Source organism: Camarhynchus parvulus, chromosome 2 (genome assembly GCF_901933205.1).
Source record: "Camarhynchus parvulus chromosome 2, STF_HiC, whole genome shotgun sequence".
NCBI lineage: Eukaryota > Metazoa > Chordata > Aves > Passeriformes > Thraupidae > Camarhynchus > Camarhynchus parvulus.
In genome coordinates this window covers 118,396,818-118,416,063 of record NC_044572.1, presented here as the reverse complement: position 1 = coordinate 118,416,063, position 19,246 = coordinate 118,396,818, and the positions used below count along the sequence as shown (strand labels likewise).

The 19,246-nt window shown below is 39.4% G+C and overlaps 1 protein-coding gene across 8 annotated transcripts in view; it reads right to left on the bottom strand.

The window, feature by feature from the left end:
* The window catches only part of SULF1 (sulfatase 1), a 124,332-nt gene that overhangs the window by 55,580 nt on the left and 49,506 nt on the right, over positions 1-19,246 (bottom strand). For 5 of the 8 annotated variants that reach the window (XM_030971105.1, XM_030971104.1, XM_030971106.1 and 2 more), the window contains 3 exons: positions 8,816-8,977; positions 8,264-8,498; positions 2,617-2,856 (listed from right to left, as the gene is read on the bottom strand). In XM_030971105.1, coding sequence (XP_030826965.1) covers positions 2,617-2,856; positions 8,264-8,435 — 412 coding nt within the window. In that variant the 5' untranslated portion in view covers positions 8,436-8,498; positions 8,816-8,977. Of the gene's footprint in view, positions 1-2,616; positions 2,857-8,263; positions 8,499-8,806; positions 8,978-19,246 lie in introns of all 8 variants that reach the window. The other 3 variants (XM_030971107.1, XM_030971108.1, XM_030971109.1) reach the window with 3 other exon arrangements.

The window sequence follows — 19,246 nt, the reverse complement described above, 5'->3', positions numbered from 1 at the left end:
TCCTTGAGAAATGTATTATTAGATCTGCTGTTAATTAAGCTACCACCTCAAAAAATAATTGTGGCTTAATTAGAAGGTAGGCTCATCTTACAAGGAGTAAAAAGATAAATCTTTGCAGCCATAGTATTGTAGGATTGAACAATGTACCTCCATCAGAATTGAAGATTCATGCAGATATTTCCATTTGTTTCCCTTTTCTACTCTTTTCTGCCCTTTGTTAAAACTCACCTATCCTGACAGTTTTAGGACTGATGTTCTGTTTGCCTGCCTTTGAAAAAGTACTTTTTTCCTGTTCCTCTCCTTTTGACCCCTTTTTCCTTTCTATGTAATAGGGTCAAGTCTGCATTTAGTAAGCATCTCCACATGTCTTCCTAACACAAGGCAGTGCAGGAGATATGCTCAAAGCTGTGTTTACCCTCAGAGGAGCAAAAAGAGCTGGTGACAGAGCTGTCCTGTTTATGTGTGAAGCATTTAGGTGTGCAAAGTGTAGATGACAGACCAATAGGATACTGATTTTTTAAGAACACTAAAGCCAGGTCCCACATGAAGCAGCCATACATCAAGCAGAAAGGATTTCTGAGATGTAAGTCATGAGATAAAACTTATATTTTAGGTCAAATTCAGCACCTTTTCTAACAGTGATGGTCAATTCACTCTTCCTTCCTTTTCTCCTCCAAAGCCTTGATGCTGACCCCTATCTGGGCTTAGCATGCTGTACTCAGATGGCAACTTCATTGAGACCAGCTTAATAGAGACTGAAGTACTATTCAGCTCATATGTCAGAGCCAGCCCCAAGCCCAAAAAAGTTAAAGATATGTCTGGTTTTGTTTTCAATACAGGAAGAAGAAGTTTTCCAGAGGTAGAGATGCAGAGAGACAGGAGAAAAAAGAGTGAACTGTCTGTGTGGTGAACAAAAGATAGCACAGAGGCAGATAAACTTGAGGCATTGGATATAGCAGCTCTAAGAGATTTAGGACTAGCAGACAGCATGGAGACATTTGCTAGCTCTATATTTTGAAAGCAATCCATTCTTGTGCCTAAGCTGCCGATAGAAACAAGTTTCTTTGCTGCCAGTTACATTGTAAGGAAGGCAGCTGGCAGGAGATCTCTGCCTCCTTGCTCTCTAAAGGGGAGTCTTTGTAGCTGAACGACACTTCTGGACAAATTGCACTCTGATGACCTCGCACAACTCCGGTACCTTGAGGAGGGGAAGCCAGGCTGGAGCCTAACGTGTCTACAGCTTCAATCTTTGGGGATAGGTGATGCAGAAATGAATTGAGTTTTACATCAAGCTGAAGCACAGACGAGAGGAATAAGAAGAGCTCTTTGTAGACAGGAAAGGGATCTCCTGACTACAGAAAACCACCAGGAATTTACAAGAAAACTATCAAATCTTATTGGTGCACAGTAGAACAATCCTTTAAAGGTAGGTTTCTACTCCTTTTCAGAAAATGCAAATGAAATATCGCCCCACAGCAAAGTTTAAATTATACTATTCACCTTGTTTCGCTCTCCATGACAGTCTTTCCACTCCTGTGAGGTCTTTGGCACCAGTTCCCAGCCTGGCCTTGACATCTTCCATAACTGCTAGCAGCTGTCCACAAGCAGGACGTAATACTGACCATAATCATGCCTGGAACTGCCAGTTCAGACCCACAATGCCACTAAAATGCACCTCTTTCACTGTAGGTGTAACTGCCCAACAGCTTTTTTCCCACCTGGGACATCCAAATGTGAAAATATGCTGCTTCACTACCAGTGGGTTTCTTCACCTGGCTGTTACTGCAGATGTGGAACCACAGGCAGTACTACCCTCCCTCACCATAATCTTCAAACTCTGCTCTACACAGCCAGTTTGGGACAACAGTTGCTCCTCTTGCGGTTTAACCCCAGTCAGCAACTAAGTACCACTCAGTTGCTCTCTCACTCCCCAGACCCTGCCACGGTGGGATGGGGAGGAGAATAGGAAAGAAGGTAAAATCCATGGCTTGAGAAGAGTCTAGCAATTTAAATCAAATGTAATAGTAATAATAAAAATAAAAATTAAAAAAAGATAATAATTATGGGAAACAACAAAAAGAGAGAGAGAAATAAACCCCACAAAAAACTCCCAGTAATATACAATAAACTATATACATATATATATGTACAAATACATATATACTGTACAAATATACAGTAAACCTCCAAGTAATATACAATAGAACTGTTCATCCCTCATTTACCAATACCCAACGAGTTTCTAAGCAGTGTCCTCTGGCCAGCTTTCCCCAGTTTGTGTACTGAGCATGATGCCCTGTGGTATGGGATATCCCATTGGCTGGTTTAGATCAGCTGTTTCAGCTGTGTCTCCTCACAAATTCTTGTGCCCTTCCAGCTTTCTTGCTGTCAGGGCATGAGACACTAAAAAGTTTTGACTTAGTATATGTGCTACTTAGCAGCAACTAAAAACTTTGTTGTGTTACCAAGATTATTCTCACGTTAAATCCAAAACACGACACTACAGCATCTACTAGGCAGGAAATGAACTCCACCATGACCAAGAACAGCCAATCATTTCAGGCAGTGATTGTTGAATATGCCATCTTTAAAGGAAGAATTTGCTTTGTCTCTTACCTGTTCTGTACCCAGTGTTATTGAGATACACAGCGAAGGTGCGAGGCTCGTGAGTAGCCTGCCATGAGGGAGAAGAGCAGTTTTCATTGTTGGTGTAGATGTTGTGGTTGTGCACATACTTCCCAGTCAGCATGGAGGAACGAGATGGGCAGCACATGGGGGTAGTTACAAAGGCATTGATGAAAGAGGCCCCTCCATTCTCCATAATCCTCCTGGTTTTGTTCATCACTTGCAAGGACCCTGCAATAAGAGGCACTGATCACCACTGTGCTGTAAAAGATAGTTTGAATATATTGGCTGTTATTATGCTGTTAAAAGTAAAGTGTCAGTGATTAGCTTACCTCTGAACACCAGTGTGCTTCACTCTGTAGCTTTGGTAATTTTAGAAGAAAACACCACATTTTTACTATACCAACAAAAATACTTTTAAGGATTCCAGATAATGGAATTATTTTTTTTTTCCTTGGACTTCAAAGCAAAGTTAAAATAGGGACTAATCTAGAAATAGTGTCAAAGCTGTATCAAATGTATAGGTCAATAGTCCTTCAAACGCAGCTGTAGAAAAGCAATATGCTACACATACTGAATTATTAGTCAATATGCTAGTAAAATACATAAAATACTGAGATCACCAATGAAAATGTTAATACTCTTTCCATTTTATCAGATGACAGAAGAAAGAGAGAAATAGAGAGAGGAAGGGAGTAAAGGAGGGAATGAGAGACAGAAGAAGGAAGGAGAGAATTCAGTAGCAATTTTTCTAAAGGAAAGTTTCTGTGGACACAAGATCAGCATGTCTGATTCTGATACTAAAGCACTGTGCTCAAAATAATGTATCATGTAAAAATGTATGCAAAAATGCAGCGTCTTTCTCAAGAAATCACATTGATACTGTTTAAAGAACAGAACAAATTTTTTTATCCTTCAAAGCATCTTCATGAAGCGCAAGGTGAGACAGGCAGGGCTTACAGATTTCTGATTGCAGAAAGGCTGAGCAGCCCTGGATAGAGTTTGTCAGTATTTGCTGACAGCTGTCAAAGTTTGTTCTTTATGTTATCCAACAGAGATTGAAGGTTGGGGGTGAACTGTGGATATGTCAGTATGTGCCTAGGAAACAAGTCTGTGAATTGTAGTACTTGCACAGTGTTTGTGGTAAAAAAAGGTTTCTGGAATTTTATTTTCCTTTTTTTTTCCTTTGGTTTTTTGCACATTTAAATCTGTTGATTCCTCTGATACAACAAGAATTTTTCTTGATGGTTTTGTTTATGTTGATTGAAAATAAAATTTAAAATGTTCTAAAGCAATTGCAAACCTGCCTGTAAAACCATAAAACTCCCAAGGAGACTCAACTTTAGATATTAGCAGTAAAATCTTAAAAATTATCTTTTAATTAAAGTTAAGAATGATCTGTTTTGGTTTTAGGCCAATGAGTCAGTGCTGAATATGAAGACTTTTGTGTAAAAAAAAAAGTTAAAAAAATGGAAGGGGCAGTAGGGTCTTCAGCATTTCATTTAAAATGCCTGGGTCTCTGTCCTTAATGATACATTTAATACTGTGTAGGAAAGTCACCATTGGACTCTTTGTCTTTCATAGGCCTTATTTTCTAAATGCAGAATATCTGCATTTGTGCCTTCCTGAACCCCATGTGCTTAGGGATATAGAAAAGAAGAAGAGTAACTGAGAGGTCCCTGAACACAAAAGGTCTCCATTTACATGAGTAGGAGCATTTCACTGAATTGTTAAGTAAAAAACAAATGAGAGATCATCCTCATTCTACATGCTTTTATCTTGGACCTCAGGCTGACTTTTTAGTTTTTGTTTTGTTTTGCTTTGTCCTGTTTTGTTTGCACCAGATCTCTTCCCTTTTTGAAAAGTCACAGTTTTTTCCTGAGAACTGAGCTGTAAAGTGCTTCGAGGTGCTCTGATAAAAGTGGGCTATTCAGGTACCCTAATGCACAGTAACTGCAGCAGAGCTGATCTGCACTTTTCTGCCTCCATGTATTATAAATGAGTAGCTGTTAGAGTGCTTCCTCATTCCTCCAGCTGGTCAGCCCTCTGCTCTTGCAAACCTTCTGTTTATGACTAAGTTTTCCCTCCAGGTATGCACTTACTGACACTGATAATAGATTAAGCCCCTCTGGAAATTCTGGAACAGGCACTTCAAAGCAGGTGAGACTTCCTCATTTGGAAAACAAAACACAAGCAGGAGATAAAACTTGCTGATATAAGTTATAATCCTTTGCTGTCTGTGGCTCTCCTCACAGCTTGTGTTTTTTACCATCTGGCCCACAGTCTTCAGGGCACACTGTCTGTCAGCAGGACACTCACACTCTACATGACTGGTTGGGGAGCACCTGAGGGCAACCAGATAACTGGGAATGGCCACTTTGGACACAAAAGTTAGTGAGTTTTGTCAGACAAGAAGTTCAGTGTCACTTCTCAGTCTATTCTCATATCTCAAGAGATATGTTTGGCAATGAAGATATCAGGTCTTCAAAGTTGTTATGGATTTTCATTACGGGTGGGCATCTCTACAAAGGGACATTTAGGAGCCACCCTGTCTTTATAAGGGGTGTATATGCAAGGCCCCAGGAAAATAATGGACTTTTTCAGATCTCAGCACACATCCCCATTTTTTCAGCTTATGTTTTTTAGTGCTCTAGTTCTAGGGAAGATGGAAAGCACACCAGGCAAATTATGCCTGACGTGATGTATTTAGATGATGCTGTGATCTCTTTAGCCAGTGCTCTATTCAGTAGCTGGTTTATACAGATTTCACTGGGTGGTGCATTATGCTGTAAAAATGGGTCAAAACCACTGTAACTACTAAGATACTGATTAGTTTTTACTCCTATCTGACATTATGCAAGATAGTTTTTACAGTGAGGACTATAAAAGTGATTGGGGTGCCATATCTGGAGGTACTGATGTGTGCAAATGACAGAGAATTGGGAGGACAGGGGAAGAGACCAAAAAGCAAGCAAAATGTTGGACTGAAGAGGATATGGGGCTGACCCCTGTGGGAGCTGGAGCCACTGCTGAAGAGCTACAGCATGTTGTCTGCAGGAGGGAAGAAGTTCTGGGTTCTGGGAGCTGATGCTTTGCCTTGAGCAAGAAGCCCCTTCATTGAGCAGTAAGCCCTCTACCCTCAGGATCTTGGTAGGGTAACAAAATCTTGGCACAATTTAAGAAGTAAAATACCTTCTGAGCCCAAGTATTTGCTGAGTTTCTTCAAGAGCTGTGGGCCAGGCTGCTTCATCTGGTGGTGCAATCCACCAGCTGACCTAGAATATCCTTTCTCCTTGCATAGATAGGGAGTGGCTGGAGTTGTGGGGCAATTTGTTGTTTTTATCTAATAAAGCGAATGAGACAGCAACTCTGCTGAATTTCTTTGCTCTCAAAATGCAAAACTCAGGGGGATGGTGCAGATCAATAGGAAGATGTGCATACCTCTATAGCTGAGCACTAACTGAATGCAAACTCCCTGCCTCTTGCAAATTTTACTTTGGATGACTCCTCTATATATCAGTTGCACTCAGTCAGATGAATATTTTGGTTCAATGATTATACAAGCTCTGGAGATGAATCCTTCCTTACTGAAGTCTATAATGCACCTTATATGCTTTTATGCTAAAGCATTCATTTAGAATAGCTTTTAGAAATGTTCGTGCTGGGAATACAATTGCAAATAATCCATATTCAGTGACTTTCAGTCTTGTGATTTTTGGATACCAATGCCTAAGTTTTATTCTGTTTGTGGCAGAAAGTGTTACTTCCCACTGACCTTTGAGAAATTTAAGACTTTTCTCAGGAGTCAATGAAGAGCAAGAGGAAAATTCACACATGGAAAACAGTTTGGCTTTCTTTTTCAAATAAGCAGAATGATTTATTAGCAGAAGTGCGAATAATGCAGTACAGTAAATCTTGGGGCTGAATGCTGTTTCCTGTGAAATGATCTATGAAAAGGGGAAACCTGTGTGTTCATTCAAGGCAGTGGGAATGCACACACACCCAGGCTATTGCTCAGCTGCCTGCTAATAGGAGCCAGAGTGCCCTGTGAGCATCCAGAGCAGCTTTCAAAGAGAAGAGCTCCGCAGGATGAACAAAGTGACTCGCCACATCCTTCCTCCTTTTTCACTACTCGCAAACCTTCTCACAAGACTGAGGACAGCAAGTTGGTAATACTGTGTTCAGAGATCTGTGTCTGCTGACCTACCTTCCCCAGCGCCCTGAGTGCCCTGGAGAGAGTAGGATCTTTCAGACCACAAAAAGGAAGACTTGACTTGACCCTTTTAACAAAATTTTTCAGAACAACTCTACCAAGATGCAATGCACTCCCATTGTAAGAGCTATATTTTAGACCAAAAATAGAGCTGGGAACAGCTATTCATTATGCAGCATGGCTAAACAGAGCAGAGGTTTGAAAGAGTGAAAAATAAAAAAAGATAAGAATCGCTCAGATATAGAGGCCTGTGTTTGGAGCTCTGCTGCATAAAAGCAGCAACCCTCAGTCATGAAATATAGTTTATTAATTATTTTCTCAGAACCCTGAAGGACTATGAAATTAATATTGTATCATGGCAAATACAAAAATGCTAGCAATCAAAGAACTGCTTTTAGATACAGACCATATTTTGTCTACAATCTTCTGTCTGAAAGTATGTGATTTTAGAACAAATTAAGTTTTCTGGAATGAAGCTTTTTTTTTATTTTTCAATGTCATATGGCATTTTGTCTAGAAATTCACTACACTTCTATTAAAAATATGTCTCTCATAAAAAAAAGCAAAGAATGCAAGATTTCATTTCAACTTAATTTGCCATTTTTTCACCTTTTTGATCTCACAACCCAAAATATTTGCTTGGGGGTAACCTAAAATGATCCTCTTTCTCTCCTTGATTTTTCATTTTGGGCAGTGAACCAAAAAATCAGTTATATGCATAACTACCATTAATATCTTTCTAACTTACTTAATGGAAAACATTCAAAGGCCTCCTGGAACATCATCTAAGTGTTTTAACTTTTTCCACCCTAAGAAAAATATGTGAAAATCACTGACTGGTATGTGCTCAGATATTTAGTATACTTGTGAAAGCAAAACTACCATGTTTTTATACATGCAGCAGAGTTCTTAAAACAGATGGATTTTAAACACTTCAGTAATTCATACAAATATTAAGATTACTAAATCCTGAAACTAGACCAGTTTGTCTTTGTGAATAAGTATGTCAGACGACATACATCCCTGTGACAAATATGTGGAGATACAGACACCTATACAGTGCTGAGGGAAATGCTGGCTTCATAAGGCTCCAATTTCTGAATGCTACAAAAAGTCATAGAGTGAAAAAAGGCTTTTGGTGCAAGTTTTTTACACGTATGTCCTCGCATGCATTATTAAATAATTTTGTTGTGCTGATTAAAGCTTCCCATGGTGGATTGTGATAAGCATATATTTCCTAAAGTCTATAATTAAATGTGATGAATGCCATTGAATAATACTGTTAACTAATTTTCCAAACTTGTTCCACATTCTGATACTATTCCAGGACCATCAGCTTCCCTGAATTTAAATTTCCTAATGCTTGGCATAAACTACTGAAAGACACATGACAAAATGTAGTAGCAAACAACAATTATTTCTCACCTAGCTCCACATCTTGATCATCTGTGAGTACAAGGATGATATTTGGTCTGATATTCTTTCGCTCCTGCTGCACACGTCCTCTGAACCTCGGGGACTTGATGGTGGAACAGTGACTTGTTAGCATTTCAGCACCGAGCACTGCCAGCATGAGTGCAAACCAAGAAGGCTTCATAGTAGTTCCAGTATTTCAATGAAAAGACTGATCCAGAAGTTCCTGAACCCTAGTTTTCAAGACCTGTAGGGAGGAAGAGAGATTCTGTTCAAGTAATAAATAAACTTCCAGTCATATATTGAAAGAACAGCACTTAGGGAAGTCAAGCCTGACACATACCATTTAACATGATTATAAGCCATATTGTTGAATGAGAGCTTTATTCTGTCATTTTCTAAGAATAAACTCGGTCGTTCTGCAACTATGCTCTCTCAAATAATTTTTGCTTGAAGTCATGCCTGCATTTTGTATAGACATGACTTCTGGTAAATTCCTCGCAGTGCCCCTTCTCCTACACCCCACGCTTCTTTTTATGCAGCTTGGTTCCTTACATTCAGTACCTGGGCACAGTAAAAAATTGCCGGGATGCAGACGTGTTCAGAACATCTGTAGGAGGAGCCCTGGGAGAAGGAGAAAGCAGAAGGCTTGTCGGTCAGAGACCTCAGTACTGTGGCTGTGCTTCAAAGTCTCCAGAACTGTTTCTTACAGCTTCTTTCTCTGTCCTGAAAGAAGAGAGTAGAAAAAAATTGCATTCTCCATGACTTCCCTGCTTAATTTAATACCATACCTATGCAGAGGTTGGATGGTACCTTGGCTGCTAGGGATAAAGGACATGTATCTCACATCATCAGACACAGGTACTTTTCCAACATTTATAGTCAGATTTATAGTGAGATTCTGAGAACAAGCATTAATTCCAGCATGTCACACCTGGCAAGCACTGATGCTGTTTTAGGTTAACCCACCTGCATGAGAGACTAAACCCTTAAAAAGCAGAGGGGAGAGCATGGCTGTCATTTGCAATCTGCATGGGATCACTGTGTGAAAAGTCATCTTCCCACTGACAAGAAGGCTCATATTAAATGACGGTCCATATGATCTTACCCAGCATTGTGAAAGAGCACAACCGTCCCTCAATCAATCAACGCCAGAGCTGAGCGCCTCATCCATAATGCACAGTAGCTCTGCCACAGCCTCGTCCTTGACACTCTGCTTCCAGACTTGTCTCAGTGCCTTATCAGAGCCCCCTCTCCGTGCCTGTCAGTCAAACAGCCTTGCTTTTGTAGGACCTGCTGCAAGCGCAGAGGCTTGGCTTTGCTGCAGCACATTTAAACCAGTGACTGAAAATGACTGATTGGTCTGGAGAGGAAGGGGTAGCCACTTACACTTTGACATTTTTGGCATTACTGACTGAAGCTCTGCAAAACCCGTCTGTAACACAAGGGAAGGGAGGGAATATCTGGGGGCAAAAAGGAAGGGGGTGGGAAAGAAACCACGGAGTCATGCCTGTCCCCTCCAGGGTATTGACCTGCCACATACGTTTCTTCTGGTTTTATTCTGAGACTGTGGATAAAAGCACGGCGATATTGGTCAATTAAAAAAAAAAAAACTCACAAAACCACCCAAGCCCAAGAACAATCAAGAAGTTTGCCCAAGGGGAACACCGCATGGGAACTGGGGTGCGCCTTACATAATTACACTGGAGCATAAATCACGAGATCTCTGCACCCACACCTGAGACTTCAGACATGCAACACAAGCCACAAACAGATTAATAAACAGAAATAATGAGAACGACACAGAAGACAAAAGGGGCCTCCAATCACTCACCTAAAAATGCGTTAATAGGGAGATGCTCTAAATTTCAGGGGAAGAAGCCACAGCAGAGGGAGGGGATGGGACTTGGTGCTGGACTGCTAGAAAAAGGATCGTGTTCTTGTTTCCACATACACCTTTTATTTTAAGCTTCGCAAGCTAAACAGTTTCATGCTCCTCACTCTGGCAGGCTGTAATTACACCAGAAGAGTGTGAACGTCTTTAAAAGGAAAACCCAAGTGTCTGTGGCAGAGAAATCTTGTCTTTCATTGTCTCTGCACTAACCAACACTCCAGCCTTCCGCCAACATTACAGCACTGCAAAGTCAATACAGGGGATCACCATCGAACAGCAAATGCTATTTCAGTGGTTGTACAACATTCAGATAAGTAACTGAAAGTCTGTACTTAGCCTGGATGGACTTTTAAAAACAGTTCAATTTCCATGTATATGCTCTTAAGTCACATAAAATCTGACAAGAGCCACAAAGACCAGGGTTACCAGGGAAGTTAGCTTTCTTCTGACACACACCAGATACATGCTCTTGGTGCAAATGCAGAAATACAATGTCTCTAGATGTCTGATCTTTAAATAGCGAAACTTTGACTCACATCACAAAGCACAATGGCTATATGAAGTGAAACTCAGTGTTTAGTTTCTTACCTCAGCTGTACAGCAAACTTTTTCAGACAATGTTGACCCAGAAAGTGCAGTCATCTTGACTGTGCTGGGCAAACATTGGCACCAACGTGTTTGAATAATTCCCCACCATAGGAAACTGCAAGATCCTGACAATTACACTTCAGTGCTAATAAAATTTATGCTATTCCAAATGGACATTAACAAGTATTCTTCATTTCAACCAGTCTGGTCTGTATTAGTATTTTAAAAAATCCCTTTCGTCTAGCATGTTTGAGGCACCTTAGGCAGGTCTTTGCTAGAAATAAGAGTTTGAAAGTTTCTATTCCCGCTCTAACATTTTTATTCTTAATGGATAAAGGAAAATATCAAGACATATTTATACATATAAAATTAATTATCCAAGTTTCATTGAATAGTTCTTATACAATAGCACAGTAATGCCATGTTTTGTTGCTCATCTCTCAGTTTTGCATATGGTAAATCTTTATTAAAAGGTGATCTTTGACAACTAGTCATTTTACAGCCTGTTTCCCTGTCCTAGAAGGAAATGAAGTAAAGAAAACTGTCAAAATACATGGTTAACAGGGAAGACAAGGCTGCAGTGTTTGTGTTGGATCCTGGCTGGTAGAATATAAGTGCCTCTGCAGATACTGAAATTCATCTTGAGAAACAGACAAAAATAGGGGAAATTCTAAAAAATAACTTTTCAAAGTTACATGGGGAAGCAAACTGTATTTTTTGTGTTAAGAAATCAAGATGGTACTGCAAAATGCTTTTTTTTCCTAGTCAAATAAACAAGTGCAGATCTAACTTCTATATGGGAATTTTACAGTATATTTTTCTTATAGACAATACCTATGATAACCAAATTGCAGTTAGTAAATAAATGAAACCAGAAGAATCCAAATAAATTAATTTTTTTTCCACAGGAGCAGAAATACATAGTTTGCAATCACCTTTCAAGAAATAAAAGGATTTGCATCTTGAGTTCTTTCAATGCAGCTAGTATTATAACATGCAGTTCAGGGACTTATTGGTGGGGAGAATTAATTACCCATGAAACTTGAATTACACTGGCAGAGCACTGCAAAGAAAGGCTACAGTGCCACTTTGTGTGGTGTGGCATAAAAAAGTATGAGGACTTTATTTCAAGGTCTTGTAAGAGAGTATCTTTCAGTGATTTAGAAGAAAAGCAAAAGGGAGAACAGTATATTTTGAAAGTCTGTAGACTTGTTACTCATTTTGATCCAGAACTGTTCAAGATTTTTCACGGTATTGACTGAAAGTGCTTAGTTTGGAACACAGCAAAAGGCAGCCAGTATTCAAAAAAGAGCATTTGCCACTTGTTCTTATGTCCACATTTTCACTTGATTCACTTAAAATGCCATTTTGTGTTTGGCCAATAAACTCTGTCCAGAGTCATGCACTTTGTTTATGAAACAGGGCACTGAGTATGCACATGAATATGCTGTCATATGTTTTAAAGATATATGAACTTATTCAAATGTAATAATCTACAAATGTCGCTTCCACACATCACTGCACAGGGAACTTGGCTTATATGAACACCTTTCCTGTCTGTACATCTGACATCAAATGTGGGGATAGTGAGTAATGATACTGGACATATGTCCCTCTCCAGTACCATGGGCTATGCAATGCCCCACATCAGTAACTCATGACCAAGGGGTAACAAAGGGCAAACAACTTTGTTTTCTCTGCATTAGTGTTTTCTTTTAAGCATGAACATTGAGGCATTATATCATCCAAAGTCAAGTCATGGGTTAAGGCCATCTGTCCTAGTGGCCTTTCCTTTGAAACAAAAGAGGATCAGATAATAAAGGAAAGAGTGGTAATAATAAGAATACTAGTAATGATGTGGACTGTAACTGTGGAGCTTAAGAATCACAGAATCAAATCCATTGGGGTTGGAAGGGAACTCTGGAGATCATCTAAACCAAACCTCCTGCCATGGCAGCACAGCACTCAGGTGTATCAGTCACTACCCCCAGGTTTGTACCATCAGCAAATATGAGAATGAGAATTCTGGCTTCTGTTCCCCAGATATTAGTAGTAAATATGTCCAGTGAATTGAGAATGTAAGGTATCACAGGGTTCTCAAATCAATAAACTTCTAGTGCAGCACCTATTTGTGTTGTGTTCTTCTTTACTATCTAGCATTCTACAGATTTGAGCTCTGTAGTTAGATTTCCCTGCCTCCATGAATTGATATAGTTGAATGTAATTAAGATACAGTCCACAAAAAATGTTTTGCAACTTAGAACCTTTAAAAAATTCTCTGACAAGTGCAAGGAAACTGCACAAAAATACATCAAATGCATGGAAAAGAAGCAGAAGCCCTTGTCATTGGAAGTGTTCAGTTGCGTTCTTTTCTTTATGCAAACGATAATATTGGAATTTTTTTTTCTTATAGGTTTCTGTGATAAAAAACAGATAAAACCTCTCAAAGAAACAAATCCTTGGATATAAATCACCACAAGAAAATGAGCTTTATTTCTTCACCTCAAGCAGAAGAGCATCTTCCTATGTATCTTACCTCCAAACTGCTGACTTGACAGTTTTGGCTTTAATAAGTTTTTTTTAGAGGAATTTGATTCCAGTGTTCTCTGTTTCCTTAAAATCTGACTTTCGATTAAAAAAAAAGATAAAGGAAAAGGAAAACTAGAAAAACTCTCTTAATTCAGGATTGGCATTCTGCTATTGTCAGTGTTTTGTAATTTACGATATGACCTTGGAGATTGGTCACGTTGCTGGGCACCTGCTCAGCATAATTTCAAAAACCTGCCAGTCTGCCTGTACTGCCAGAAACCACTGTCAGCGGCACCATGTAAACTGGAGGTGGCTTCATCCATCCATCCATGACCCTACAAATGTCAGATGCAGAGTTTACACCTACCATTGTAAGTTTTAAGTTTTAAATTGAGACGAGTCCACCCGACATTGCTGCTGTATTTGAGAACATTTTGCATACATAGAAAACTCCAGGGTGAAAGAAGGTGAAAAGGGTTTGCTGAGACACACACGTACAACTTCTGTGAATCTTTGAAGTTCGTGTCACAGGGTGGATGGACCTCCCCAAGTCTCAATGGTCTATGCTGTGAATCATAACAAGCGTGTGGTTTGAGACTCTACAAAATTAGCAACTTCATAAGATTAGTAATTGCATGAAGATTGTGCAGACAGATTGAAACTACATAATAAAAGGTCAGAGAGGCAAGATGTTCAGCTGCACCCAGCAACCTAGTAGTTCAGAGGTCTTAAATCTCTCCCTTAAATCATATTGCCTTGATGACTAGAGGGTTGTAACACCCTACAACAACAATAGCAACTCTCACTTTCACTAATACAGTGAAGCACTTCAGTGGAAAAAGCTGTTGACAGATGACTGTTTTAAGTTTAGCAATGTTAAAGCTCTTCTCACATCTTACTCTTCTATCTCATATTTAAAGGCAAACACTGCAATCTCAGGCTACCAGGCACGACCGTGTAAATCTGCAGGTCAGTTTCCTGCGGGAATATTGAGCCTGCAGCCATGGGAAACACAATTACAGTACAGCAGAAGTCAGGAAAAAGCAAGATTTACCATTTCTTCTTAAAGGTTAATCCCCTAATCTAGGTTGTAAAGTACAGGATTTACAGTGAACACAAAGAATGTAGTTCCTATCTGGGTCTAATCTAATCACTATCTATTGGATTTCCAACACACTTAACTAATCAATCAGATATCTTCTCCCCTTTCAAATGTAGTCTGTGTATTCTAATGATGGATCCTCAGTGCCTCAGGCTAGATTAATTTAAAGTAACTATAATTTAAAGTAATTGCAGGTAAGAAGAATCATAACCTTATATTACGTTTTTACATTGTAATTTTGCAAACAGCTACCGACAGGAAAGGCAAAAGCTTGCAGTGACTTGAAAGTGTAATGCAGGCTTGCTAACCCACTTTTATAACTTTGTATAGGTTAAGGGATATTCATAGTAGGTAGAAGTTTCCAACACTTCATCTGTTAGGGTGAAACAAGAAACTCCAATAACATTTTAAAAATAAACAAGTGTAGGAGAAATGATCTACCTTTGAGAAAAGAAAAACGTGTATTTCATTTTAAAAATGCTGCTAATATAGCTGAACAAAACATTAAAGAAAATGAAAATTAATGTTTTTATATTAACTTCAAATATGTTAAAGTTTCAAAACAAAATTCCCACATATTTTTCAGTAAGAAGAATGCCCACTGTTAAGTTACAAACTTCTAATAATATACAGTTACCTAAATTTATTTCTCACCATCTGATTTACTCTGTTTTAGAATTTCATATTTCAACACAGCCAAGGAGTGCACTTGTCATACAAAAGAGCCTGGTATAATTGAGCCAGATGATGTGCCCCACAAGTAAAATCAGCCATTCATGAAAGCTGGTCACCAGAGGCCATTTCAAACAATGCACATTTCAAAGTAATCTAAAGTAATCCCTTTTTTCTACTGATTTGGTTTCCAGGCAGTCTTAAGCACATGTGTGCAGCAAACAGGAGGCTTATTAAAACCTCATGTTATATTGGAGACTATAATGCCATTGCCTTGTGATTGAATTCCATGTCTGTTAGTCTTCAAAGAGAGGGAAAAAAATAAATTAAATTTATATGCTTATTACACATGAGTGTCATGATACGTGCAGTTTATTAGCACTTGCTAAATAATTAAGACTGAGAGAGATAATTAGATGTGTGCTAGGCTCCAAGCAGGCTTCTGATATCAGATTTTTTTATCTTTAAAGGAAGTGGCTTTTCAGCTAGAAGGTAATATAATTACTAAAAAGACTCCAATTATTTTTCAAATACAAAAACTAAATTCTGTATACGAGAGAATCCCAGGTAATTTTAAAATTCCATTTTAAACCCACATATTTTTGCTATAAATAACATAATGGCCCACTTGCTCACTTCAGCAGTGTGGGGCATTATGAAAATATACTACACAATAACACACTGACAATTCAGTAAATAGTCTTGCAGTGGGAGATCACATCACAGAGGGGAACAACCGCAACACAGTTTGCACAGTTCTTTAAATTCCTGTTTAAGTTTGCTGGCTTTAGAAACCATGCAAGACCATAGCTTTCCACATCTCCTCTGGAGAGAAAACTCTTCATTTATAAAGTTTATTTTTTCTAGACCTGTTTACTTCTCCCCAAATGTCTGTTGTCACAGGGAGGGGTTAGGGTAGGTGGTGCCTTCATGGGGGTGGGTGGTCTGGACTGGAAGCTGAGCCTGGCCCAGGGCTGCTCTGGCCACTCTCCTTGCTGACTGCCCAGGGAGAGCAACAGCAGCTCATGGGCACCAGAGGAGTTTATGTAAGGACTGAATGGGGAGGAATTGCCTGTATGAATACACAAGTGCATGTAGGTAAACAGGGAACATCACCTGTGTGTCTAGGGGAGGAACATAAATATATTTTTAGTTGTACAGTCAGAGGATGGACGACTCAGAAACACCACAGGGCTTTAGATAGGGGCCATCCCCTGGATAGCCAGGGGAGTCAGGCAGTTCTAAGGGCTTTTTGAAAACTTCCTGTGTCATATTACAGTGCAGAAAGTAAATTTATTTTTAGTGCCAGCACTTTGTGTGCTTACATACAGCAAATGTCTTCTTGTGCATCTAGGTCCCCTACAGATTGTTGACTTTTTCTTTCACTTTCAGGTCTGGACTCCTAGCCTAATAAATTTTTTTTTATACAATCCCATTATATTCTAATGAGTTTTACATTCAATAAGTTCAAACTGAATTTAATAAGGCTACTAAGATATGCACCAATGCCTCAGGTCCTGAGTTCTGTTTTTAAAGCAAGATCTCTCCTATTATGCTACTTCTTGTCAAGCAGTTTTTCCAGTCCCGGCACAGTATAAATTCTGCCTTCACTGATACACATGTAAAAGCTCCTTGACAGGCCAAGAAATGTGTTTTCAAATAAACACCTCCCTGATAAATCTGTACTATAGAGAAACCAGCCTACTATTAATAGTAAACAGACAGACCAAACAAAACAATCTGTTACAAAAACAAACAAACAAACAAACCCAAAAAACAAACCATACTTCATATCCTGTTCCATAAAGACTTGTCGTCAAGGAAGATGCATTGACTTGAGGCCCTGCTCAGAACAACACCACCCCGCCATCAACCTTACTTTTAACCTCCTTTGTAATCAGCCCTTGGAGTTCCTCAGGCTCCATTTTCTGCTGGTACACATGCAGAACTCCATCTACCAGGAACATGGGGGACTGGTGTCTGCTGTCACAGAAATCCTCCCAGTCCCCTCACCTCACTGTGCCACAGTCCCCACTCAAGAACACACCTGAGTGTGCTCAGGGACATTTGCAGAGTGACCTGTGGCTGACCCACCATGGGAGAACTCAGAAAGTCATCTGCACATCGTCCTGTCCTATCAGGTGGAAATGGTTCAGTACAGGAATGGCAGCAAATATGAGCAAGGAGTACAACTGATGGATTTTACTGTCAAACCAGATGTCTAGGACTTTAACCTCTGATACATGTCCTGCTGTGCAAATGAAGTAAGTCTCTTGTATTCAACAGGACTGCTCAGCTCCTTAAAACAACTTCCTGCAGGCTCTTCATTCCTGGCGCAACAATATTTTAAGATCTGTGGTATCTTTATTTCAGGAAACACCTAAGCATCAATGGTACATGAAGAAAGGCCAAAGCATCGGAAAGGTACAAAGCATCAGAATACTGGCTTTCATCTGAAAACTCGTGTCAAAAAAGCCTGAAATTGGAGTCACATTTGCCTGTTCAAGGACAGAATATACCATATACAGCTTTTTTGTCTGAAGAATGCCAATTATTCCAACCTGAATTCTGAAAATCCATTCTCAAAGGGCTGTTTGAAAATACTCTTCAGTCTGAGATCTAAAAAACTCAAGAATGACTTGCTGAAATTATTCTGTGAACAACTTTATCTCAGAAAACATTTTGAAGGGATAGCACATATAAATACACCTTCATTTTCCTAGTGAAAATGCCTGGGGAAACATTTTCTTCATCTTTCAAGTACACACACAGGTATTTCAATTTCACAGTACTGGCTTCTGTAGATGAGAGAAGGTTTTAAAGCATGGAAGATGAAGCTGAATATGTTGAGGCAAACATTTTTTTGTTTCCAATGCAGTTCTTATTAAGCAAAGTTTCTATTTAGCATTGAAGAGACATGATTTTATACCATCTTTATTTTTTATAAATATAAATAACTGTGCATCTTTATATATCATTAATTGTAAGCCTGCTCATGAGCCAAGATTCTACTCAGGTGCTCAGCACACACTGAATTATTTTTTCTAGGAGTGGTGGAGCAGGCAGTCAATCTTATGCGGCAACACTGGTTTGTGCATTATGGACAGAGAAGGGAAGATGGGAATGGAAATTGGTAATCATTAGGCAGAAGCTTCTGAATAATGCAGCATGGATCAGGAATGTCAAGGACTAGGATGTATAGGAAGTCGGTCCCAGACAACTGAGAGGAGTTAGAAAGGCAAAGAACAGGACCACAGCATTTTTCTTCATTTTGTGTAGGAAGGAATTTAAGAGGCATCTCATTTAACAGTGATTGTCAAACATCAATGTTTGCTTTACTGGATGGTGGGGTTTTTTTCCCTAATGTAGATAAACTGTTCTTATATGAAAGGTGTCTCATAAACTGTGTCAATGGTCCAATTCAGGAATGTTCAGACCAATAGAGAATCCACTCCTCTGTCCTTAGCAGGCTCAGCTGTGAGGTCAGACCAGGCTGCTCAGGGCTTTACCAAGTCATGTTTGAAAACCCCAAGGGTGGACACTGCCCAGATGCCCTGGGGCCCTATTCCACTGCTTAACTCTTCTGAGGGGGAAATTTGTTTTTCTTTAGACCCAGTCTGAATGTCTTATATTTCAAGTTATGTCCATTGCCTTCTTGCCTTGCCCTCCTGCCATGGATGACTGCCAAGAATGAAGCTCTGTCTTATCAGTGACCTCTTTCTAGTTGGACCCCCCCAAAGCTTCTCTTTCTCCAGGCTGAACAACCCTTCTCCTCTAACTTTTTCACATGGGACAAGGACTGCAGCCCCAAACATCTTGATGGTCATTTGCCAAACACACTCTAGTTTATTGAGGACTTTCCCATATTGGCAACCTGGAGCTAGAATACTATTTAAGACAATCCTAGAATTTAGTATACAGTAGCATCAAGGAGCAACATCTGTGTCTGTCATTGCCCACAAGTCTGAGACCCTTTCTGTTGCCTTTCTGTTCCACCTATTTCATCACTGTACACAATTTATAAGAAATTCCTGATATTTGTCCTCCTATTTAGAATTCTTAAATGCTAAAGGCTAAATTTTGTTTCTCAGTCAAAGGAACTAGCCAAAATTTCAGGTTTTATCCTTGTCCTTTGAAATGGGGAAAAGTCCTCAAAGTGGTCATTTCTTCACCAGAAATAAAACCTGATTTTAAAATATTTTCTAATATT